Source organism: Micropterus dolomieu, linkage group LG06, assembly GCF_021292245.1.
Source record: "Micropterus dolomieu isolate WLL.071019.BEF.003 ecotype Adirondacks linkage group LG06, ASM2129224v1, whole genome shotgun sequence".
Classification (NCBI taxonomy): Eukaryota; Metazoa; Chordata; class Actinopteri; order Centrarchiformes; family Centrarchidae; genus Micropterus; species Micropterus dolomieu.
The window spans coordinates 18,041,119-18,067,770 of NC_060155.1; the positions used below are offsets into that span (position 1 = coordinate 18,041,119).

The window sequence follows — 26,652 nt, forward strand, 5'->3', positions numbered from 1 at the left end:
ACATGAGGGAATCCAGGCTACAAAAGAGGTAATGAAAAAGTGGAAAGGCAGAAAGAAAAGAAATGAGTCAGTGAGTCGACATCAGTGAGTGGAAGAGACCTAATTAAAACTTCTTTCTGATTTTCAGATTCTAAAAGTCAAAACTGAGATGTCTGTAACACAGTAGCACTTTCCAAAGACATTAGCCTGAGTTTAATCTTGCCTAAACCAGTACTTTGAAAGCAAAGTATCAGACCACCCTTGGGATCTTTTAATGGCCATTATACCATTGCTTTCTCAAGTTTCAACCTTTAAAATGTTATATGACTTATATTAGGCCTATTGCTATTTCCCAAACGTTGTTAGATTGATTTCTCTGTTCCTTTATTAATGTATTTCATTGTGGTATATAAATCAACTTTAGAAGATCTGAAACTAACAATCAAATATTAGGCTAAAGGGTAATTTTCCCCACAAACACGTATGATTGTATTATAGCTGGTGGAAATCATACTTTTCAGCTGTTGAGGTGACTATCAATCCCAAGATGTTGAACTGTCCTTGAATGTAAGGTTATTTTTGGTAATAACAAAAAAAACACAAGTGTTCATTGGGATAGATTCCTTATTTCAAGCAAGCTATCTACATGTTGATTTTCAAAGTGCAGTGAGATTAGCTGAAACCAGTGGCCATCTGGAGGATAGGAAATCAATCTAAAAATGTAGGCTTGGAAAATAGTTATCAGTAATGTAAAGTGGGTTGTCCAGTGTGTGGATGATGGGCTAGCCTATAGCTTAACATGCAAAAGCTTCAGAGGGGTCCTTTAAAGTTAATACAGAGGTTACATGTGGGAGGAGGAGGGAAAGTTTAATTGTTATTATTCCTAACAGTTATATATTGTTTTATTTCCCCTGTCTAAAGATACAGTTCTCTTGAGAAAAGGAGGTTGTGGTGGATGGACAGTTTTCATTGTGGGTCCGTTTGTCTTGTCGAAACTGGCTCAGGAGCGTGATCATGTGAAATGCTGACAAAGAAGCGGTCTGCCGTGCCTAGCTGCACCGTCAGTAGGCTCGGCTCTCGCTGTGGAGACTGGAAGGAGTCTGTTCTGTTCTGCTGCCCTAAAAAGCTGCAATGATCGATTTTCCGCGGTTTTCTCCCGAACACGTGGTCCAGTAATCAGGGCTCCCTTCCCCACCCGATCGATCCCCATCGATCCATGAGACCGAGGTGTGTGTGTGTGTGTGTGTGTGTGTGTGTAGGCTATGTGTGGCGTGAGCGCTTGTGCACTGCCTTCGCGTTGGGGGAGTATAGCTGGCGAGCGCGCTGTGTGACAGACAGATGAAGAAGAAATTGTTTATCTGTGGAAGAACAAAGGATATGTGGCGGTAAATAGTGGCAGTCATCCAGTCTGAGAGCTCTGGAGTAGGGCAAAGGATAATGTGTGGTTGATTATTTTCATTAAAAATATGTGGCCTGCTGGCTTGCATGGCAGAAAGAAACAAAGTGAGGGTGTAGCATATTTACCCCAAGTGCACGTGTGGGCCAGGAGGGGAGGAAAAGATGAGAGGAGAAAAGGTGGGAGAGAGGGAATAAGGCAGTGTGGAGGTGGTGTATGCAAATGATTGATGACTTTACAGCTGGTTTAGACAACAGCAGTAAACAGATTTGACTGGGGGGGGGATCAATATGAATGTGCACATGTGTATGCATGCCTGTGTGTGAGCTTACATGTGTTTGAATTGCCATTGTTCATGCTTTGTTACTGCAAGCAAAGCATAATTGCAAGATATTTTTTCCTCAGCAGAATGTAGGGTATGTTTGTCCTGACATTAGAGCCTCCACAGATACATCGCTCCATGCCTTCTCCACTTCTTCACCTGTTTTCCTCTTGTTGTTTTTCTCAATTGTTTTAATTTGCCCCCAGATTGATAGCCCCCATATTGATTGATCCGCACTTCAGAACCATTTCATGGAACGTTTATTCAATTGGTTCAGGCCCAGCCATGCCAGAATCTCCTCACGGCTCTCTAAGTGCTGTCTCAAACCAAACTCAATACTCCCTAATGTAATGACTGAATGCTAGTGCTAATATAGTGATAATTTAATATGTAATGCCTGTTTTCGAACAACTTGTGCTACCGGCCATTTTACAATGCCAACACCACTCTGGTTCTCCTCCATCAACTCGAATGCAGCTCTGCAGCTCTGAGGCCTGCAGAGCAACGCAGCCGCCATCCAGACCGAAGTGAAACGAGAGAGAAGGGGCAGAGGACTGGGGAGGAACAAAGTGCCTGAGTGTACAGGGCCCTCATGTGAAGAGGACCCACAAAATTACTAGATGAAAAGAAGTGGAGGGGCCCAAAGACAATGCCTATGCAGGGACCAGAATTTTGCTATTTGCCAAGTTAGCACAAGGCCTGGCCCTGGTCAATACATATTTCAGATAATCAATAGATACATTTCAAATGAGAGTCCTCTGGCTCCCTGAAAGCTCCCTTCCACAGCAATGAATAGGACCACAGGGAAGGTAAAGAGGGAGCTGCTCATTAAACCGACCTCTCTTGAGACAAGAACCAAACCATCACAGGCTATCTTTAGTTGCCTCATTATCAAATGGGCTTTTCTGAAGAGACATGCGGTGGCGCTGAGCAGTCTCAAGTGGCACTTGCGCATGTCTTCTCTTTCATATGTCCTGGTGTCAACGATGCCAAAGGTCTCAGTCAACTACCACTTTCGCTGATCCAAAGATTAACTCTAAATTGTGCTCGTACCTCCTTTAAGAGCTGCTCAGCTTGATCACTTAAGTGGCTGCTGTTTCTACTTTTCCTTTTGCTGTCTGTAAGACTGTGCACTTATACATGATGATGAGAAGGGAAGTAGGTGGATGGCGATTGACTTGTGTCTGTTATATTACATTGCACGTGATAGCCTAGGTAGAAACCTACACTAAGAGTAAGCCGGCTGACAAAAACTCACTGGACTAGAAAACAATCTATCGTACTCATTCAGTTTCTTTAAAGATCGTCTTCCAGACATGTTTTAAGACATTTAAAAATACTCTGTTTGGAATAATAATTTGTGTCACATAGGCTGTTATGATTATCTTAAAAGCCCCTCTCCTATCCAGAATCTTTGAATATGCACTTTTTCCCCCACTGGCTGGACACAAGTTGTCCTCTACTTCACTGGAAAGTCCATTCCAACTTTAGATGCACCTGAGGCTTCAGGTTTTATCATCACACTTGTATAAGTTGCACACTGGCCCCTGATTGGCTGAGTGGATTTTTGGCAGATGTAGAAGTAGAGTGTCAAACTGGCATCATTCTGCACAGTAAAGCTCAAACACCAAGTTACAAGAAGCAAAACATAATTTTTAAGACTTTAAATTCCTTCCCTAATCACTGACATTACTGTAACAAACACAATGGAGTGTGTGTGTTGCAGGCAGAATGATGCTGACTTTAGACAGACAACAATAGGAATCTGTTTGAAGACTCTCTGCCTGCTGTGTTTTGAAATGTTGAATGTGCAGGAAGGAAACATGAGATTCTCAGGGTATCCCAGTGCAAATAAACAGAGATGAAAAGCCAATGAGTGGATGTGAGTCACATTTCATCTATCCATATTCTGTGATGTGGTATAAAAAAATAAATAAACAAAACTCAAAAGGCAGAGAACAATATAAACAAAAATTAATTAATTTATAGTTTTATGAGTGAATTCTCAAAATCTTTAAACTTACTCATAATTTACATCTGTGTGTGTGTGTGTGTGTGTGTGTGTGTGTGTGTGTGTGTGTGTGTGTGTGTGTGTGTGTGTGTGTGGTGTGTGTGTGTGTGTGTGTGTGCAGATGGGGCATGAAGGGGCAGACGGTGAACTAACCGCACCGTGCTGCTGCTAGTCGACGCCTGGACGGACGGATGAGATCGGGCTTTGTGTCCGGTGAGACGGGCCCTCTCCCGCCCTGGACGGACTACTGCGGGCGAGAAACAGTTTGGCGTCAATCAATCTCTGTCACACCTCTCAGATGTACGGTTATTGATTATATTGATCATATAATAGACCCAGGTCTATTCATTGCTGGGAAGTAAAACGCCCGAATAGCAATTCACCATCAACCCCACCAACACACAGCAGCGGTGAAACCAAACCCAAGCCTTCCTCCTAAAAAAAAATAGGCTACTAATTGATTAGGATTTGATTTATTTTTTATTTTTTTGGTTTATTTGTCATTATAAAGCCCTTGTTGTCCTGTTGAGACGAGTGATCGGCAGCTTTACATCCTATCAGATATTGGCTTAAAGTCTACAAACCGTGTGCGCTACTTTTAAATGACGTCTCCCCGTTTTTCTCCTAACCAAAGAGTGCACTTTATTTACCCCCAAAACAACCAAAATTAAAGTGGGTAATTTAACTCCTAATGTTTGAGAACCTAAACACGGTGTGAAAATAAAGAGAATAAAACGAGTTCTCGATGCAAACGAAACAAAAAAAAACAGCCACAGAGGGAAATGTTACGGCGACAAATGTTTACAGCGTGCAGAGAAATTGATGAACAGAAAGCCTAAAAAAAAAAGCTATTTTTTATATTGATGATGTAAATAGCCATGTAAAGGCATTTAAATTCGGCGTTTTTGGTTTTGGGGAAGGTGTTTTATTGAAGCCTCAAACAATGTCTCTATAAATGTTTTAATTGCCTGGAAGTGTAGGCCTATTGTTTTTTAGTGTTTGCCCAAAATGTGCGGCCTGGACTGTGTTGTTTTTTTGTAAGGATTATAAATAGTGTGTGAAGTTGTAGACTGTGAACAGAAAACTTTTAAAAACGCTAAACAAAAACACGTAATTAAATATAATTCTATAGGTTTAAAAAAAATGATTGTGCTGAAGTTTAATTGAGATTTAACTTTGTATAAACTAAGCCATGTGTCTCCTGTCGGCCATTATCAGTTTTAATAGCCTAAGCCTATTTGACTAGAACTGATCTCGCTAAAACGAGGCTCTGCTAAAATATAAGCCTACCTGTAAGCAACCCACGGAGAAGTTGATGTTGAAAAGTTGTAATTTAACCCTGACCAATCAGGTTTTATTTGCTCCTTTGACACCAATCTGCTGCTGACAGAAGGAGCTGTCCCTTCAGCACCAGGATGCCTTTTCCAAAAGGACATGAGGCCATTAGTGAAGGGTTACCAAAGCAAAGTGCAACCCAAGTAAGGCTGTGCTCCAAATTACATATTACAATTTACTGTAAGAGCTTGGATTAAGAAATAAACAACATTACTGACTGCCTGCCATTAATATTTATATTAAGACATTAAGGCAATTTAAACTCAATAGTAGGCAAAGTGGAGGAGAGTAGGAACCATATATTTCTACCACCTTACAGACATCCATTTTTAAATAAAATGCTGCATGTTCACAGTCTTTTTTTCATGTAGTTTGATTAAGTTTGATAATGGGATATGATTGGTTCTAATGGAGGCTTAGTGGTGCCCTAAATATCTAATTTCATCAGTTGTATGTCATTTAAGTTCATTTAATTTTTTTAAAGTTATATAAAGCTTTTCTATACGCTACTATATTGTACAGCTTTTGTTTTCCTATGTGAGGACACATTTACTCTCATTCATGCTGAGTCAAAATATTTCACACCAGTGTGCCAGTGGTGGCTATGCAAAATCAGCTCTGTCTGTTACAGAGAGAGATGAAATGAAATGAAATAAGGGTGGAAAGGCAAAGGATCTGTTTTGCTGATGCTGGTACAGAGCCAGAAGAGGAAGAAGGGGGGAGGAAGGAGGGAGGCAGGGAGGGGAGGAGAGAGAGTGAGAGAGCCGAAGAGAGCAGAAGAGAGGAAATCAATACCGATTCAGAGTGAGTCAGATAAGCCTGAACAATGTATAGTGCAGACACACTCTATAACCCAGTCACACACACACACACACGCCTGCATGCACGCACGCACGCACGCACACAAACACACACACACAATGGATGAAATGTGCTTGCATACCTCCATAAAGACGCATTACAAACCCCATAAAGCATTGCAACCTTTAAAATCAAATGACATCACAACCTTGGATTGCTTTGAAGATTTGCTGACCTGAGCAGAAAGCACTCATTACTACGACTGGATAGGCAACTGGATGCTCTGATGCTCTTTGTCTACTGTAAGATGCTCTTAAGCTCTGATCTTTTTATGTTTGTGTTCACATTTCAGAGAGGCTTCCTTGCCAGTCTCTTAAATATGTTCTGATGTGAGATTTCAGCACTGGGAGTCTACATCCATGCTTGTCGGTGTCAGATCCCTGCTGTTGATATTTCACAGACATGTTTTGGGTTGTAAACAGTGTTCTTGAAAAGCACTTAACACACTCTCCTGCAGCGGTGTCTTTAGGCCATGAGACTGGTGTGTGGTCCTCAGCTGTTAACCACAGATTTTACTTTGCTTACCTAGAAGATGTTGTTACAAGCGCTAACACCACCGCACTCTGTGCCTCCCTCGTTCTTCCCCTCTCCCCTCCGTCTCCCTTATACTTATCAATTATTAAGGTCGGTATTGATCTTTTCACTACCCTGCCTCTATCTGGCTGTTCACACAAAGGCCCAAACCTGACAGCCCTCACTCAATCAATGGCATCTCCCAGCTCTTTTTCCACATGTCAGTTTTGCTTTTCTCACTTTTGCACGTAAGCCATGCCCACAGAATTTTTGTACATCCCAATTTGGTCCATTTGGATTCTTCAGAAAATGGCTGATACAGTACACTGGTATTAATCTTTCATGGCACAAACAGGGCATTAAAAGATGGGTCTGGTAAGGGAGCAGGGAGAGTGAAAAAATGGCTGTGCGCATTGTTTGACTTTATGAAACAGCTCACATTCATGCTCTCCTCGTGCTCCAGTCAATGATTTTTTGTTTTGTTTTGTTCCGTGGCGCCAATCTCCTGAAGCCAAACAACCTGCCTGCCTGTTGCCAGGTTAACCAGTGAAAGATTAGTGATATTACTGCCATATGCTTCAGAGAGGGAGAGGGAGAGAGAGAAAAACAGAGAGGGAGAGCACCAGGGTGTGGGAGAGAAGGGGGTTGGGAAGGGGAAACGGCCTTATTGATCTCCTGTGTGCAAAGCCAGGCAAACACTGAAAGGAACGAGCTACACTATTAATGACATTCACAGTCTCATCTATCTATCTATCTATCTATCTATCTATCTATCTATCAATGGACAGTGCCTATAAAAGTATTCAAGTAAACTGTGTTTTGACACATTAAAATCCCTCTGATTCATCGTTTTAAAACAATAAAACATAAAAACCTCAAAGTCAATACTTTTTATAGTCATGTATCAGTCTATTGGCAGGTAAAGACACTGCAGTAATTCTGCTAAATCTGATGTTATGGTCAATAAACTGTGATGGATTGCAACATCCATCTGGAGAGAAGGATATCAAAGGTGTAACTGTGGATGAATTGTACTGTAATACACTGACACCTGCACAGTTTTGGAAATCAATTCCTCTGAGTTATAGAGGCCATCAGTGGACTCTTACTATTTGACACTCAAGTGCCATTTTCAGGCAACGTAAGGCTACATTTTCTTTATGTGTGGCCCCTGTGCTTTTCAGTATCAATCAAAACTCTATTTTCTTTCTCTCCATGTTCTTGTCTGTATTGGTGCCTGTAAGGAATCCCCTTTCCAGCTGCAATCAATACTTCATCAGAACAGTTCATGCAGCTTAATGTTGCCTTGAAATAGATCTGGGGATCATATGTAGGCCATGTTGGACGTAGACTTTCAATAGTATGCTATCATGCATGTTTTTAATGTCATTTTACACATGTTATTATAAGAATGATGTCCTGGGTGAGAGGCATAGTCTAATCAGAGTTTAAAGGTTCCCTAATCCTGTGAAATCAGGATGAAAATTCATGGTCACATTTTGCTCCTCTGACTCCATGACTCAGTGTGGAAGAAGCGTCCCAGCGATCACACCTGTCCATGTTCTAAATGTAGAGCTTTTACTACAGAGTATTAAATGCAAAGCCGGAGAGACCGTGCGGTTATTGCGTCTTTCAGCTCCGATACGAGTATTGATCCGTGTGCCACATTTAAAAGGGAGAGTGGGAACTGGCGTATTGATCAGGCAGCCTGGGGTCACCCCGCTTCTCCCGCGGAACTAGTTGGCCCAGTAGCCCCACCGCCGCTGTGTGTTTAAAGTGGGACTCGGAGAGAGGGAGTTAAAAAAAATTGTCGGGTGAGGGAAACTATTTTGAGGTTTATTGTGAATCAATTGCGATTTGCTGTGTCCCGATCAAAAATATAGACCTGCAAATTTAGCAGCCCGCATTAACCAAAATGTACACGCCCAAAGTAGTCATCAACAGTTTTCTTTTCTAGAGCTCTTAATTCACTATAATTAGGCCAGTTCTCTTTCTACAAACATATTTTTGTTTCAGGTTTTTAGGAAATAAAGAACCAGTTCACTTTAGGGGAAGTCTCTGAGCGGTTGAACTGTCCGTGGTGCTGAATCTTTAAGGCGTGCGCAAGTTAAATGTGTAATTGTGTCATTTAAAATAAAAATAACGGTGGAAGGTGACCGGGCTGTTACTTCACATTGATCTGTTTTAATGTGAAATAATAGGCTACGTAATAATGGAAGGACAGTATCTTACCGGCCAGCCGGAGAGCAGACATTCGTTGAAACTCAGGCTCCTGCAGCCACTTCCACATCCTCCTGAAGGTCTCCCGGCCTGACTTGAGCTTACTCCAGGGTTTGGGGTTCCGTAGCAGGTCTGAGAGGGTTCCTTGCGACCGGCTCAAGATCCTCTGGGCGAATATGGCCTGCGGGATGGAGTATCGCTTTAACTCGGCTGTTATCCGCTGAGCCACTTCCTTTGTGTTGATTTCCTCCGCCTGGACGCCAGACCCTGCTACTCCCTGTCCGGCTCCGTGGCCGTGCCTCTCCCGGTCCCCCAGCATCACCGCGCCGTTCGCCTGTGAGTGGAGATGACTGTGCGGGTGGTGGTGCATGCCGTTGAGGTTGGAGATCATACCGTGGCCATGGCCCCCTAAACTCCTAGCCAGGTGCTCTTGGTCACTTCGGGACAGCATGGAGGCGTGGGACTCAAACCCTGACACAGGAGAGAGCATCTTGGCGTCGGCGGAGAGGTGCGCGCTTGGCCCGTAGGCTGAGAGCGTCTGCTGGGAGTTGTGCAAAGAGCCCAGCCCGCTGGACAGCGGGGAAAGCGAGCCGTGACCCATACCGGACACGGACATCTCTTTGGGGTAGTGGCTGTACAGGTTGCCCATGGAGGCAAGCCCCCGGTGGTCATCCCGCATAAGAGTAAAGCTGCCGCTGACGTTCCCGGCAGAGAGTCGTTGATGGGCGGCAGCATGGTGATGTGAGTGCGGGTGGTGAAACTTATCCGAGACGGTGGATATCGGAGGTAGATGCTGCAGAGGGGTCAGGGTGGTGTACGAGTTGCTAAGGCTCATCCCGTTCTCGCACATGCTGATGGACGGGTGCAGGTGTCCGGACAGCGCTGACGGGTCTGTTCGGTAGTCCCCGCCGGAGCTCTCCAGGAGCGAGGCCATGCCGGAGACCATGGCTGACCGCGCGCCGGGAGCGTGCGAGACCAGATTCCGAGGAGTGGAGCTGGGGGACGGCGACGGCCGCACGTGCGGAGAGCTCATGAGGTCTCCCGCCTGGGAGTGCGAGGAGACGCTGTGAAGGTTCTCCATGGTGAGCTCCATAGCTGAAAGGATATATGTTCGCCTGTCCCACCCTCCCCACCCTCTCCCCTGTCTCTCCCTCTCGCTCCTGTCTCTCAGGCTCACTCAGGGACGCGCTCTCTCTCTAACCCTCTAGCCCTTCTGGAGCGATAAAATTACCAAACCGTTTGAATGCCAATCCATTGATTAAAGTTATCCGATCAATCCAGTGTGGTATAGATACGTTCTGATGTTCCGAGGAAGGTACAGAACTGAGCGTCTCCGCGGCGCCGTAGCGCTTTATGCCTTCATGTGGACGGGAGCTCTCCAAGGCTATATCTCATCTCCGGTCCAACAGCGCTTCCACTAAGAGCAGGCTGAGGGAGCGCGCCTCTGTGTGTTTAAAACGTGGGGCGGGTGCGAGCAGAGGTATAGTCTCCCTCACTGGGATGAAAACATAGCTGGTGAAAACACAATGTCTCACACTGAATATCTCAAAGTTTTAAATTATCCTAGACATAATTAGGTTTTGAGAAGATGTAAATATTTTATCTAATGCCTATGATGTTTGTATGCGGGTGCATGCGCGCGTGTATCTCGCCTGTACCTGTAGCCTATACATGACAGTCAGACAGGTGATGCCCGTACGAGGAATATGTGTAAAATACAATCAGTATCAGTTTCCGGATACAGGAGTTCCTTACAGATAAACTTTGTTTTCCCACGGACTGTATGCTTTTGCATTTATGCGCTTAGTGATAAACCTGATCGAAGTATTGATTGACAGAGATTAATGACGTGGCGCAGGCCGGTAAGGAGGGTTGGGTGGGGGTGAAGGAGGTCACAAAGTAAGTTAGGATCCCAACGCTGCAGACCAGTGAGAGACCAGCCTCTGGGTTGGTTTGTGCAAAGTTCACCAAGTCCAGAGATTAAGTTCAGTGTTGGATTTTATCTCCTTCGAACTATAATAATATTGTGTAAATTAAATTTTTTCTATAACACACAAAAAATGTCATAGTCCAAAGGAAAGTAAGAGGATTCCTTAACAGCCCGGAGGAGATTCATAACCGGCCAATTTAACATTCATTAATATATTTATTAATATCACACATCTATTTGACTTAGGCAATTAGGCTGTTTGGTAACTTGCAGTTTTATTTTGAATCAACTAAAAATGTGGTAGTGCAATAACAAAAGTGTAAATAACTGTCAGTATATAACTGTATGAACAACATAAATAATAAAAATAATATGGTAACCGAAGCTATATTTATTTTATTTAATATTGTATTATATATTAAACATTTATTTATATTAGGCTATATATGCAGACAGTTAGCTGTCTAATCACTCTGCTCAGTGAAATAAATGAAGAGTCGGACAGCTCGAGGAGCAGATCTACACTGGGATTATTGATGCGTGCACCATCCGCATCTGCAACGAAGGCCGGTATGCAGATGTTGCTTTGTTTGTTTACCTGACTGTCCGTGTGTGTGTGTGTGTGTGTGTGTCCGTGTATGTGTGTGTGTGTGTGTGTGTGTGTGTGTGTGTGTGTGTGTGTGTGTAACTTAACCGTGAGCAGTTCATAAGGACATTTTAGATTTAAAACAGTTGCGTCAATTTGTCACATGTCTTTTTTTTATTTTATGGATTGTTATATTGTTCACCGTGATCCAGTTTGCTGCACAGGACAAATTAAGAAATTACCAATCAAAAAGCAAAGAAAGATATTTCCATTCTCATTTATTAAACACGCACAAATAATAATATCTTCCCAGAAAGAATTCTGCCTTTACTTCAACAGTGGCTGTGCCGAAGTAGGCTATTAAATAAAGCTAAATTGAGCTTTTTAAAAAAGGTTATTAGATGCTGAACTATGCTGCAAAAGGTTCTAAAAGGTTCTTTTTCGATTAAAAAACTTTAATGGAAATTATATTTTTCAAGTAGCCTATAAGGTAATATGTAGGCCTATTTCTTTTTAGGAATTACACTGACAGGAAACAGACACACACTCACCCACCTCTTTAAACCAATGTATTCTGCTCTTTGTGAGCTGCAGGCCCCCTGTCCTAAAGCCCAAAAGAAACCTAAAAAGATAAAGACTAGGCCGAAACATACAGCTATTAATGCACATTTTTCTAGTTTTATTTTCCAGATTTTAATCACAAATATACTTTTTAAGAGCCTCAGATTGAAAATATTTTTAACCAACCAGAGCCTATAAAATTAAACAGAAAACACTAAGTGTTATTTCTGGGTATCATAAAGCTCCATGGTTAAGCTGTTTCCCCTAAAGTTCAGAGATTGATCGCTGCGTTCGATATATTGATAATCGATCACTTCAATCTCACTCGGCGCTGTTTGCTAAACACAGAGGCATTTGTGAGATCTTTTCAGTGGTTAGGCTTTGACCTGTAGCACATGAATGACTGGCACCGGGAATATGTTGAAAAAAATAAATGTCAGCCTGGCTGTTTTATTATCTATTGAGCAAAAGGCCGTTAAAAACTTCTGCTTCCTCCTCCTTTCAATAAGGTTAATAATGACATCCGTGCTGGCCTATTTAGCTTCTTATATTGATGTGGCTCACAGGAACGGCGTTATTTCGTTGATGAGAAAGAAGACAAGCCTTTCTGCTTATTTATTTCATCGAAAAAAAACTTAGAAATTACATATTCTATCTTTATTTATTTGTTTACTTAGATTTCAATTAAATTTCGCCAGAATTGCTATCCCTGTATCCACCATTATCCACCATTGTTTCCAAATGTTTGTGATTTGGTCAGTATTTCACGTAATTCACAGTCACCCTGTGAACATAATCCACTGTTCATGTAAGGTATAGCCCGATGAGTTGTGGCAAATCAAACACATACTGCTAAATTATATAATATATATTACTAAAACAGTAAACGACCAACTGGAACAGAGCAGGCCAAATCTCATTCAAAAACATTCAAGATGTTTCCCCTCGGTCGTCAGAATGTGCTGAAGCGCATCAGTAAAGGGCACTGCAGATTATTTATGTGTAAACTCAGTAGCTGGCGTGGTGAAGTGAAGTGGTGGTTTAGTCTTATCTGCTTCTCTGCTGTCTATCTAACACAATTGGCTGTATGTTCTACAAAAGAAAAATTGAAACAAAATATTGATTACATTTTTTCTTCTTCTGTAAGATGACCAAGCCACAGCTAAACCGGATACTCGAATGCAGAAAAAAAAATATGTTTGCCAGACTGAAAAAAAGTTCTCATTTACAGTATTAAGACAAATTAAAACTTCGAACTACAACATTTTCTGCACATTGACTCAACAATGCTTTTCACACCAGTAAAAGTAATTAGAAAAATAATTAGGCTATTAAAAAACATACTTTTTAAATTTAAATTTAAGTTTTTTGTTACCTCAGTGATGTTTTTATAATCAGTTCTTTTTCATATGTAGGGCTGAACTGTACATCTGTGGTAGACAGCCCAGTGATGTCTGTCAAATTGCTTTTTTTATTAAAACATGTCCTAAATATTGGATATACTCAAAGTAAGATTATTTTCATGTTTATGGGAAATAATGTTACGTTTAAATGCATTAAAGCGAAATTCAGCTTTTCTCATAGATTCACATAAGACAGTTTGTGTCTCATTAGAGATAATTCAACCTACTGAAAGTCTTTTACTGGAGGAAGTATATAATTTAAAAAAAAAGCAATTTAATTGAGTTGAGTTTTATTGAGTGTTTTGTAAAGATATTACAGATTTCTAAAGCAGCATTTGAGCGTTGTGCTGAACATTTACATTGCAGTAGTCTGTACATTTTCTCCACCCTGCTTCTATTGCAGTAGTTAAATGTATTGAGTTGTGGACGAACACAGTGAGTGTCTACAAAGTGAGAAACTGCAGTCAGTATTTTATCAGCTTTTTCAAGAAGACAGAATACAACCCTCATTAAATCTAATAAGTCCGAAACAGAAATTAAACAATATCATAGATATTATTTATATTTAATATAAAAACAGCATCTGTACATCTCAACATATCCTGTGATGATGAAAGAATAAAAATGCACATAAGACATGAATGATAGTAATGGTGAAGACTGAAAAATTTGGGGGGGGATTGTCAATATTTAGCAACACAGAAGCAATTTATTTTGTTGTATTATGGTGCAATTAACCACTGAAAAAAATCATATTGATTAAAACAAATCAACAACTTAATCTACTTGCTTGATTGGCACAATACTGAAATACCAAATTAGGATATTCTTGTCATTGAACAAAACTGTCCGACAGCCGTAGAGTATTTTTAAGTCAAGAAGTTAGGCACAGTTTGAGATCCAAAGCCCATGTTTCCTATTTTATTTCGAAGTTACCCCCCCTGCCCCCCCAACATTTCACCACATAGTCATGGTGACGTTTTCATTAATCATATCTCTTTATCAACAGAAAATGCACAGGAGTACAACTTCTCCAGCATCCGTATCCTCTCAGGCACCGGTTGCTAAGTAACAGAAGGAGAGATGTATTGAGACAGAATAGTCAATCAATTCTCCATGAGGTGTGTGTGTGTGTGTGTGTGTGTGTGTGTGTGTGTGTGTGTGTGTGTGTGTGTGTGTGTGTGTGTCACAGAGCCATGCTGTTTCTGCAGTTGAGTGTATGTCTGTAAGTAAAGGCTGGGAGAATATATTTCCGTTTTAGAATTGAATTAAAATATCTCAAATACCACTTTATCTTCCTCAATGAAATGGAAAGATATAGATATAGATTATGATATAAATGGTTCACAAGTTCCAGACTTGTCATTTCAACCACTTAATTTTGAGAGCAACATAATCTTTAGCCACTTTATATCCAAAGGTCATAAGTCACCTTGCTTCTCCTGCAGGGATTACCTGCTTTTCATCTCATCACTCGGTGCAGTTCGAGGCTTATAAGGGAAACGCTTATCTTCACCGTACAGAGGCAAAGCAACAGATTATTAATCAGCTGGACCACTGGAAGACTTTATGCTGCAGGTACCCAAAAGGGATGCATTGGACATCATTCACTTTGCCCCGGATCGAAATCAGCTCCAAAAAACAAAACAACAGTGACCTCTCCGGACTTTGTTGTTCTTGAACAGAAAGGGACGGAACAGTTTCACACTCTTAGTGCAAACATATTGGGATCCTGTTTCTGATGACTAATTCAATAGTGTGTGTATGTGTGTGTCGAGTTTTGTTTCTCATCACAATCTATCGTTTAAGGATAGAGAGTATCGTATGTTGTGCAGATTTTAATAGTCTATGGGACAAATTTGAGGATATATAAAAATAAAATTGATTTGAGATGAATGAACTGTACCTTTACTTATCCTTAGTGAGTATGATTTACTCACACTGGTCTGCTTGAGCTCTGACTTTCTAACGTCTCCATGAAAATACGTAAGATTTGTTTTGTTCTGTATTGTTAAAAGAAAAGACTATAAACCCAAAATGTAGAAATGTACAGATTTGCTGTAAACCCTCGTCTCCATGTCTGTTCCCCTTCAGAAGGAGGCAGAGAAATGTGCTGGTTTCATACACTCCATTGATTTTGCCCTCAAACAAAGACAGACAGAGAGAGAGAGGTGGAGGCAGGGAGCAAAGAGAGAGAAATGAGAGATAGATGAACGCACAGCCAACATTTAAGAATCTGTTTGGCGATTATTGGCAACTGCCATAAGGAGAAACAAGAATGAGTATTAAAGGTTGTGTGTGTGTGTGTGTGTGTGTGTGTGTGTGTGTGTGTGTGTGTGTTTATTTCGGAGGGGAAAGCACTCATCAAGCCGGCTTCAAGCTCTATATGCAGAAAAGGTGCCGCTTACTCTGTGAATGAGTGTGTCACAGAGCAACAGAGCAAGAGCTGGAAACAGAGAGCAACAGGGAAGAAGGGGAGGAGGAAAGAAAGAGGTAGACAGAGAGAGAGAAAGAGAGAGAGAGAGAGGGAGGGAGAGTTGGGCTGGTGTTAAGGTGATTAGTCTGGTGGGTTGGCGATAGAGAGAGTTGATCAATAACCTATCGATCTCCCATTGCAAGTGTCATGGGGGTAGTGGGAAAGAGAGGGAGGGTGAGAGAAAGGATAGGGAGGGAGTTGGTCCTGGCTTGACTTTTAAAAATCCTTTACTCTGCAGATGACAAATAACCCATTAGATTGCAGGAGAGCTGTAAAATCTGGATATCCTTCCTGCTGCACACACACACACACAGACATGCACACACACCTGTGCATTTTCTGATTGTTGCAAATATTTCTCACATCCAAAGAAGCATGGTACAGACGATTTTTCATCTAAGGCTGCATGCAAAAGAAAAATCATTTCTGTAAGTAGTGTGGAGGAACTATTGAGCTCAATGCAGTGAAGTTACTTAGCAGACCATTACTTCAAAGAATTCCTCCAGGCTGAAATATTCACTGAAGCAAGTCTCACTCGATACTCACCCCAAAGCCTTTTAAAATGCTCTGCAATAAGTCTATTCGAAACAGGTGACAAATTTGAATGCAAACAAAAGCAGGCAAGAAACAAAGCTCTCCACTTTCTATTTTTTGGTGGATTCTTTTAGGCCGCGAAACGACAAATGTGTTGCATCCGATGGCTTGTGTGTGTGTCATCTGTGTTTCCTGTTTGGAGCAGTACATGATATAAGAGCTTGTGAAAATAATGAGATGATGACAAACATGGCGATTAACCATAGAGTCCCTCAGGCCTCCTCACAGACAAGAACAGTGGTTATTAGAGTCTGAAAAATGAATACTGAAAACACGCACACACACACACACACACACACACACACACACACACACACTGTGAGTCAGTTAACAGAAATATGACTTTGTGTGCAGGTGTCTTTGTTATGTGTTGTCGCCAGGATAGAGGTAATGGTGTTACAAGGTTTGTGGCTCCCCGGTGTAATCTGGACCATGCAGGGTGGGGGTCAGAATTGAGGGGTGAGAGGTGAGGGGTCACCTGGTCCTTGAAAATACCACAGAGCCCAAAGAACGGACGTCAGGGCAATAGAGAGGAGGGTTTTAACAAGCCATCATTTTTATTGTCAGCTCACATATATACCGGAAATCTTTTACTACAGCAGGTGGCTCAAAGCAAAGTGGAGTCAGGGTCCGGTGCAGGTGCATCGAAAAAAAAAAAAAAACATGACGCTTTTTCCTGCCATGTATCCCAGTTGCAATCCGCTTTCACCTTGCTCAGGCAGGAGATTTGAAGGCAGGGAATGATGGATTCTCCTCGCATTGGGGCTCGGCTCTCAAACAGCCATTATCATTACGGATCCTGCTGACTTCAGGGCTCATTTGGACAAATGGCGAGGGCTTTTGATATTTGAGGGAAGCCATGAATTAGGATGGTTAACGGGGAAAACACAGCCTCTTTGTTCAGTCCTCTCTTTCTCACCCACGCTCGGCTCTGCCATTCTTCCCCCCACTTCCATCTCCTCATTTTCCTCTCGTTCCTCCTCCTCCGCCCGGCTCTCTCCTTCTTATGTCCTTGTCTCCTTTGTGCCACTACTCCCTCTCCATGCCTCCCTCTACCTGCACAAAGAGCCCCTCCCCCACCCCCAGTGTCTCTGCTGCCACACCGTCCCTCAAATTAATGTAGAGATATTGACAAGTGATGGGGGGCATTGATCATGAGGAGGGAGAGGAGAAGAGGGCTGGGATGGCCAAACAGATGGAGAGAGCGTTCCCTTTAGGCCACCCTATAGCAGCTTACTTAGCTAGCTATCTGTGGCTGCCCAGCAAATATCTGCCAGCTTCATAAAGTTGTCAGAATCCGACAAGTCCTCCATCAATTGATTTAATTCCTCTATGATTCAGAAGTAGAGGCAAGGTGGAGAAAATGGATGATATTTTCATCACTGCTTTATACTTTACACACACAAATGCCGTTTAACCAATAATTAGCATGCACACATACATCTCATACACCAGTGTCCACACTAAACTTATTGTATGTAAACTGGAGAAGGTGCCGCTAACAATGTGCCAGTTGGTCAATACGGCAATTACATAGATGAGGGTATGGAAAGGGCAAATGATAGCCAATCAGTGAAGTGTTTTTGCTGTCTTCCAGCAAGAGCTGACCCCCTGACCCCGTTTGATGACCCTCGGGCCAAAGGTCACCTCTCCAAGGGTCAGAGGGCATTGCCATGTACTGGCCAGAGAGGCGTTGCTATGGTAATAGAAATGGCCGAAGAATGGCAAGGTGTGGCGTTGAGGAGGAGAGGGGTCACTGTGGACGCGCTGAGCAGTGGCGTGATGTTACTCAACCTGTTTTACCTGCATTCAGTGACAAAAAGTGCTTCATTAGTTTGATTACTTAGTAGATGCCAAAATTTTTTAAAAGTTGACACACACACACACACTGAACACACAGCACAAACTGTCATACCGGTTTGAAAATATGCACTAGTCAAACGTTTGATTGTACCAGCTTGACACCAGGTTTTTGATTTGAGTGATTATTTCAGATTCAGACTATTTAATTTGAATTCACAAGATTCCCATTCATGTTTAAAAAAGATCTTTCTGAAAACAAATGATTGACAATTAACTGTGCACTAATATTTAAATATAAAGGCCAATTAAATGTTTTCAGGAAAGAGTAAAGAACATAATGACAAACTAGATATCAAGGAACTGAACTAAAGATTGAAAAATTAATTTCTTAACATGATCAAAGGTGAGTTTTTTATGTTTTGTCTTGTTTTATTGTTTCATTGTTTTATCGCTTGTGTAAATAAAACAATTTTATCCACTGATAGAAGGTGCTGCATATCTGCTCCTGTACTGTACTTGGGGAAATTTATCTGACAGCTATAGTTATTACTTTGCATATTTAAAATTATAAAGGTTGACAACCACTGGACTAAACTATTTAACTATATATAAAGTAGTTAAAAGTAGCTCCACTTCCACCAGCTACAACAGTTGTGTGCTGCTTACACATTGATGCATCAGTATCATTCAGAGGAGCCAGTTTTCTGCAGAGTACTTTTACTGTTGATACTTTGTGGTTTTACATAGGTAGTATTTTGAATGCAGGACCTTTACTTGTGGCATGTTTTATAATGTGGTATAGATTTACCTCTACATTTCTGAACACTGCTTTTATCACAACCTTTGAGTATCTGGGCAGAACTTTACCTTTCTCAGCACATCACTGATCATTTAGTGCAATGTTGCACCATCTTGTGGTGGTTGTCCGACTACTTTACTTTTGCTGCTAATTGTATACCCCAAATAAAATTGTAATTATGAATTTATACTCTCTTTCTTTCTCCTCTGTGTTTAGGTTATGTCTTCAGCCTGCTTTAACTTTAAAATTAGGGGTGGATTGCCAGCATTGGTGGAGACACATTAGTAGCTGTACACTCATTGATGAGCGCTGTTTCTCTATAAGTCACTCACACACACACACACACACACACACATTTCCATCACTTCACTGACTTACATTCACTCCCGGGAGATCCACACCCGATCCTTATCCATAATTAACACCTAACTCCAACCGTCACACTAATCTTAACCATAAACCAAGTTTTAAGCGTAAAATGTTATGATTTACGTTGAAGAGGCTTGCTTTTTGTTCCATAGAGGGAGGTGAGTCCCCATAGTGTCTCCAAAATGCCACAATGTGAGTACACCGTCACACAAACTGCTCTGCACTCCACTGTTCGTTTGCCACTTAATTGTCACTGCTGTGTGGCTAGTGCCCTGGCTTATAGGCTATTTAACTGGATAATGTTATAAAACATAACGGTAGCCTCAGAGTCTTGTGTGAAGGTATTATTGGAGCAAAACAACTGAGCACCTGTGACAGTGGAATTTGCAGTTGTAGAAAATTGTCACAGTTGTATCAGTGAATTCGAAGTCACAGAGAAAAATACTTTTTCTTTCTTTCCAACACAACAGTTACAGCTTCTCAAACTGGGCATTGCAGGTGCCCAAAAAGGTTACAATCCTATAACCTACAGCCTCCATGCTTGACTCAAATTGTAAACTAGTCCTCCAGAATTAACATTTGCCATTACTCAACACTGATAAAATAGTAAATTCATCAAATTCAGTGCCCCCAAGGTTAAGCAGTGGGTGTGGTGTCATCTAAACTCAGTTGGGAAAACAACAGACGCCTCTGGCTCTGCAGGTGCACAAATCGACTTTTCTTCACATTTCACTGGGGAAATTTAGCGCATGGAAATTGTCATTTGTGAGCATTTGAGACACGTAACAGCAGATTCAAGCAGTTGTTATCATTGACTTGTGTTTGTGCTAGAAAAATATCCAGGAAAAAATTTTGTAACGGTGTGCAACTCTCATTGCATAAATCCACAAACTGATTTGAGGTGCAAATTTTCCCATGCATATAAGATTTGTGCTAGAATTGAGAAGATGTAGGCCTAACTGTGTGGGAAAGAAACAATTCTACAGGTTTGCAACCCCTATTTCTCTCTGTGACTTCAAATTTACTGATACACAAGTGTGACTATTTTCTACAACACAGGATTACAGATTCCACTGTCACAGCAGGTGCTCAGTTGTTCCAATAATATCTTCATAGGGTCACAGGAGTCACGACCCTGGGCGTCTTGCTGCAGGCCTGCACCAGTTGAAACCTGTCAAATGAGCTGGGTTTTATCACTCCATTAGCTCAGGTTTTCTTCTCTGCCACTTCACATCAGCTGATCTTAAGGAAGATCTATTTTATGGTGTAGCGAGTGCACCTATCTGTGAAACCTTATTAGGACAACCTACCGACCAGTCAAACAGGGCTCGTGATCTGATGTCCTCGGTGTGTCCTGACGACAGTGTAACTCCTCTGGTTATAAGAAGAGTGCTTTTTTCGGTCATGTCGGATGGAAGAGTGTGAGACTTCGATGAAATAGTGCGACTACGGCCTCTTTCAAATTCTAATGATCGCTCTGCGCATTTTAAGTGTAATGCCGTGTGGGTAGGCTACATGGGATTGATTGCGGTCTTCGTTTCGGAAACACCCGAGTAGCCTATCGATCAACTCCATGCGCAACGGTAGGCCTACAGATGTGCAGGAACCCTTTTAGGAGCACAGCAGCCGGATCGGACCTGACAGCTATTCCCGATACAAACGGAACGGAAACTGGACGGAGACTGCGGGACTCGGCAACGACACAGAGCAGTGTTCAGATGGATGGGTGTTTAGCACTGAGAGATACGCCAGCACCATTGTGTGTGAGGTAGGCCTACCCATACCCTGGCAGAATGATAATTATGAATCATAAAATAATTGGATTTATAGTAGTCCTATTTGTTCATAAATTGCTTCATTGTCCTAAAATCTAAGTTTTCAGCTTCAAGTGTAACGAAGTTAAAACCATGTGATTATTATCTCTGCTTTGGCCTTCTGACACCTCATACTCCTAGCTGAAACTCTAGCCTATTATGTTTTAGATTACATTTGTCTTACTGATTGTCTCTGCTGTTAATTATAGTGGGATCTGGTGTGTGACAATTCATTCAATTCAAATTGAAATTAACTTCTAAATGCAATTTTATCTTATTTGAGAATAAAACACTTTCTTTTACAGTCTCGGTTTTGGCATTGGTTACGCCTTGTTGACGCTCTTTGCCTACTTCATACAAGGCTGGAGGATGCTGCTGGTTGCTACCGCCATTCCTGATTTTCTATTTGTTCCAACATGGTGGTAAGTCATCGGCTGATGCTATGTTATTGATCAGTGCTCTGTCCCATGCCAAATGTTAGTGTCTCCTCTATTTAAATTCACATTCTTCTGTTTTCAATTGTGCTGTGTCTTATGACATATAACTGAGTGGGCAAGGTGAACGGAGTGTATCTGGTTTGTAACTTTATTTGATTGTTTTAGGAAATGATGCGTTCAAGTTGATTGTGATTTATAAAGGGAAATCGGTGTAGGACGTGCATGCATACTGTTTTATAACAGTGATTCCTCTAGGATTTTTTTCAGCAGCAGGGGCAGGAAAAACTCGACTATAACTACAGATATACAAGTTGACTGCAATTAATTGCAAATAAAATTGATAAAAAGCCAAAGGATTGCACCTCTGTGTCTGCACCATGACTAGACTGAGCTGGTCTAGACTGAGCTGGTCCCAGTTCTTGTTGCTGATGAGTGTCTGTCTTTCTGCAATCAAACTGCTTTAATAGTAAACCTGACTGTCTCCTCCCTGTCTGAGATTTTACAGTTCAGCTCCAAACTGATCTCAACCTTAACACAGTGTGCATATTATGTATTCTCTGGAACCTTTACAGCTTTTGATTTGTGATTGTATGACATGATTATAGTCCATGCATTACCAAAATCAGATACATCTATGTGAAGCTTTTCTGAACAACTTTCACTGGTGTGTGCAATGTCTGTGTTATAAATTTTTTTCACATGCTCAATGTAATTCTGTGTCTTGCTTTGTGTTCAGGGTGATCAGAATCGCCACGTTGGCTTTTACATAAAGTTCGGGTGAAGGAGGCTGAGCATGTCATACGCTGCCAAAATGAACAGAGTCACCATCTCTGACGTTATATTCAGGGCAGGGGACTGCTTGGAGTTAATGGTAATTATTCAATTTTTACTCCTCATGCTGTGGTAGCTATTGTACTCCAGTGTAAAACATGGTCTAAACTGTAACCAGGTGGTACTTTTGTAAAACAGACAAACTACTCATTTGAAATCATCTAGTCACTTGTGCACATCATAGAAGCAATTTCTCGTTCTTTTGAACAAATTGCAAGAACTTTGACACATTCATGCAAATGAGTATGCACAATTGTGTGCTGTTTCCTACATTATCAATTGCTTATGTTGATCACAATATTACTACTTACTATACTTACTATACTACTCTGTTGAATAGCCAAAACATATAGACAGAAGTTCATTGCATAAGTCACTACATGACACAAGGACTGGTCATTCTGATGGCACTGACATGTTCGCTGACATAAATAATTACTTTTACAGTTTTTTATCAATCGATTTAGCCCATTTACTGACACAAACTTACAATTGTCAAAACTCTAAAGAAAGTAAAATCCTCACACTAAATGGTACCACTCTATGTGGTCTGCAATATGTGATTACTCAATCAAAAGAACATACTCATGTTTCAAATGTAAAATAGATCCATTAATGAATAAATCATTGTAATCAAAACAAAAGGTTCCTTTATCATTGCTTAGACCAAGACAGTCAAAATGCAAAGACATCTTGTCAAATGATAACGTACTCTGAAATTGTGGTAGTCTAATTGCTAACATTGTATTTTTAGGCAGCTGAATAGTATTGATGTCAGCTGTAAGGGCAAATTCTCCTTACACTTATCATCTTTTATGCAAGTACTTATAAGAGTGCTATTTTTCTCCTGTTATTATGTCTTATATATTGTTTTAAATATTTAACCTGTTCCATCTTTATTATTGTTCTTGTTATTCCAGTCTGTCCACATGTGTGGGGTTTAGGTCAGGGATGTAGGGTTGTTGATTGTTTTCCTCACTAACTGTTCTTCTCCTTTTGTTCCCCAAAACATAGATGCTCAGACTGTGTAAATGATCATCCAATTGTTTGCTCTTGGCCAGACGTTAGTGACTGTCTTAGGAGACAGAACCTCTGGTCTAGCTGATTCTGTTGTAGTACTTCTCTGTTTATTCTCTTTTGTTAAATAAATTCAGTTCGTTGTAACTCAATTATTTGCTCAACCTCTCACCAGGAATACAATTTCCACAACATCAGCCATGGCACACACTATACATTAAACAAAAAAATGTTGACGACACTGTGGACTGGCCCAGATTAGGCTGCACTCTCCGACCAGCATCTGTCATACTTAGGCCATGGTTGATTACATGGTCTATGAATGTTGCTTGTATCGCATTTGAGATTTCTCTGTATCTATGCATTTCTCTGGCTCTTCCCCGTCCTCTGTGCCCCCTCTCTCGTCCTCTCTCCCTCACCATACCACCCCACACTCTAATGCCCCTTCCTCTTGCCCCTGTCTGTCTCCTGCATGCTCCATATTCCACAGCTGTAACATTCAGTCTTACCCTTGCAGTATAAATGTGTTTTCTGAACTGATTGGTTATGAGTTTCCCCTGTTAGCTAAATTGGACAGCAGTTGCATTTGGTTGCTCTAAATTGTGGGAAAATTGAATTGTTCCCCATCTAAGTCTATCCATCTGACAACTTTTAAGTTGGTCGCTCTATTTAGCATGTAGGGATTTATTCAATGAACATGTGTATAACTGCGTTTGAGAGTGATATGATTCAAAAAGCAAACGAATACAAAGTATTTTGATCTGCAAAGCTTACTCTGTCATTTTGTGCCAAGGTAATTATAAATGACTATAGTAATGTGAACAACTGACCTAATGTTCATATAAATAGTCATATAGTTCAACAATTGTGCCAAAGCAATTGAGAAAAACTGTAAGAGATAGACTAAGTTTTTGAGCAAGCAAGGGCTTTTGCAGGTAATCTGTTTCAAGAAATGCACTTACTGTTTTGCAAATGTTAAGGCTGATTCAAGAAATGTAATAAAGCGACTGAGATTTTAAATCTGGCCTTACCATGCCTTTTTGTTCTGTTTTGTTTATATTTGTATTTTACGTGACTATGCATTAATAGGCCCTTTTCGCAGCAGACATTTTGACTTGTCTTGGTAATAAAAGTTCACATATTACTAATAACATTTATGACAGCTTCATTATATTCAAGTTTCCCAGTAAGTCATGACAGTGTGACAGTGAGGCAGCATGCACAACACCAGGGCCCCTAAACTGAAGATGCTGAGTGGAATTCAGCCTAGTTATGTGTGCCTCTTGTTATGTTTGCAGGTGTACAGCGAGACCCTGCCATACATTAATTTTGACACAATCAGCATCATGGCTGCTGTTGTTTGCATACTGCTGCATGACACCAGAAACAGCAAACTTCCTGACCTTATCACAGAGGCCAAACACATCAGGTGGTATGTCACTCCATGTGTGTGAATGTGTGACTAATGATCAGGATCGCTACTAGAATTAGTAAAGTATTTGAATCTATGAAACTGAGACAATGAAATATGGTGACCTAATTAGGATTTTGCCAAGCCCTATTGCTACTGATATTCCATCAAGCATTTTTAGTGTTAAGTGAAATGGTGATGATTTCAAATAAATACTGTTTGTCATTAATCTGTAAACACAAAGGAGCAAAAACGTTTTAGAGAAAAGTGAATGACAGATGTATTTCTTTGTTTGTGATAATGTGAGCATTTCAGCTGTTCTGTCTCTGTTTTTGTGTCTTAGCTGCTGCTGTCCAAAGGAAACAGCTACAGCCCAGACAGATTTAACTGAATGAAGAAATGAGAAATGAGCATGAGCGCCCTCTGCTGAAAGAAATTCACACAGCAAGAAATGACGGATCATAGACAAAGGCTTTTAAAAAATAAACGTTTTCCGATGTGTTGGTGAGACATTAATGATGTTTATGAGAGAGAGGCTCTGAGCCTCTTTTCAAACACAGTACAGAATCAGCTATCATTTACACTTATGTCATCTTGAAAAGATTTGTAACTGTGTTCTATAGTTAGCCTACATAAAGAGGTAGCTGGGGAAAGTCAGTGAACACCTACAAACAAAACATTTATAGACAGCAAGACAATAGTGTCGTAAAACAGTGCAAAGGATGCTGAAATACATAAATATTTTGTGAAGTAATTATGCAATATCATATGTAGGCCTACAAAATGCAATATTATTATGTATAGGGTAGGTGGAAGTGATAAATAGACTACAGTATGTACAATGTGAACAGCTATTCAATTGCTAGTAGCCTAAGCAGTAAATATACAGGTGGATGTTAGAGTCAGAGTCAAAGACACAGGTATTGCTCCTGACACCGTGTGTCTGGAGTCAACTGTTCATCAGAGTGATGGCCTATTGGTCGAAATTGTTCCTCTGCCTGTTTGTTTTGATGTACAGTGCTCTGTAGCGCCCACCAGAGGGGAGAAGCTGGAACAGGTTGTGACAGGTGTCGTGCCGAAAAGTGATCGTCTGCCGAAAACTGTTTTCCGTCTGCTGGAGCTGTATTGCCCAGTCTCTTCAATCACTTTCTGGCAAGTGAAATAGCCTACTGCATTTTAAGATTTGTATTGGCCATTTAAAGGTATTATAACAGGTAAAAAATAGTGGATTGGTTCGTAGGCCTACACAGCAAGTAAAATAATGCAGAGTCATAAGGATAATTGCAAAATTGTCTTCATTTTATATCTAAGCAGTAAGACATGTTAATTAGGCTACAGCCCGTTTTCTAAATATAAACAAAGATATTACACATAGGCCTACCAAACATCAGTTTTCGGCGGACGATCGCTTTTCGGCACGAAACCTGACCGTTAATAATAATTGCCCGTAAAATAAATGGTCACACATGCCATAAGAGTGTTTATCACTATTATTTATAAAGTTAAAGGACAGTTCAAGTTCATAATTTTGTCCAATGTACACAAATATAACTTGGCTATATGATAATGGAATGGCATTTAAAATGGTTTAAATAAGGGCAGTTTCAGGATTATGTTATGTTTTGACTTAAGATTTGATGGTCTTGAACTTGAAATTCTGAATTTTAATTACTCAATGCAGTCACAAGTGGGATAAAAGATGGTGGGCATTCTGTTTATGGAGGGATTGAGGTGGACAATCCACACAGATTATTTTATAAACCAGGGCAGCAAAGCACCTGCTTCTTGTACTGGTTGTGTAGGTCCACATTCAGTTGGTCATTTTATTAATTCCATATTTTTTTAGGGGATTTCCAAAACTAAAGTTCATCATATTGTGTATTATGATCGTGTGGTCCTGTGTTATACAGGGGCCCTGTGTCAAAATGAAGTTCAAATGCCTTTATTATTTTAGTTAATACTGTGTGCATATGGTGCATGTTCT

General features: G+C 40.9%; 1 protein-coding gene across 1 annotated transcript in view; it reads right to left on the minus strand.

Annotated features, from left to right (window-relative positions):
- The window catches only part of onecut3b (one cut homeobox 3b), a 10,514-nt gene extending 784 nt beyond the window's left edge, over positions 1-9,730 (minus strand). The window contains exon 1 of the mRNA XM_046052396.1: positions 8,650-9,730. Within this exon, the coding sequence (XP_045908352.1) occupies positions 8,650-9,730 (1,081 nt within the window). The remainder of the gene's footprint in view (positions 1-8,649) is intronic.
- Positions 9,731-26,652: the final 16,922 nt, after the last annotated feature.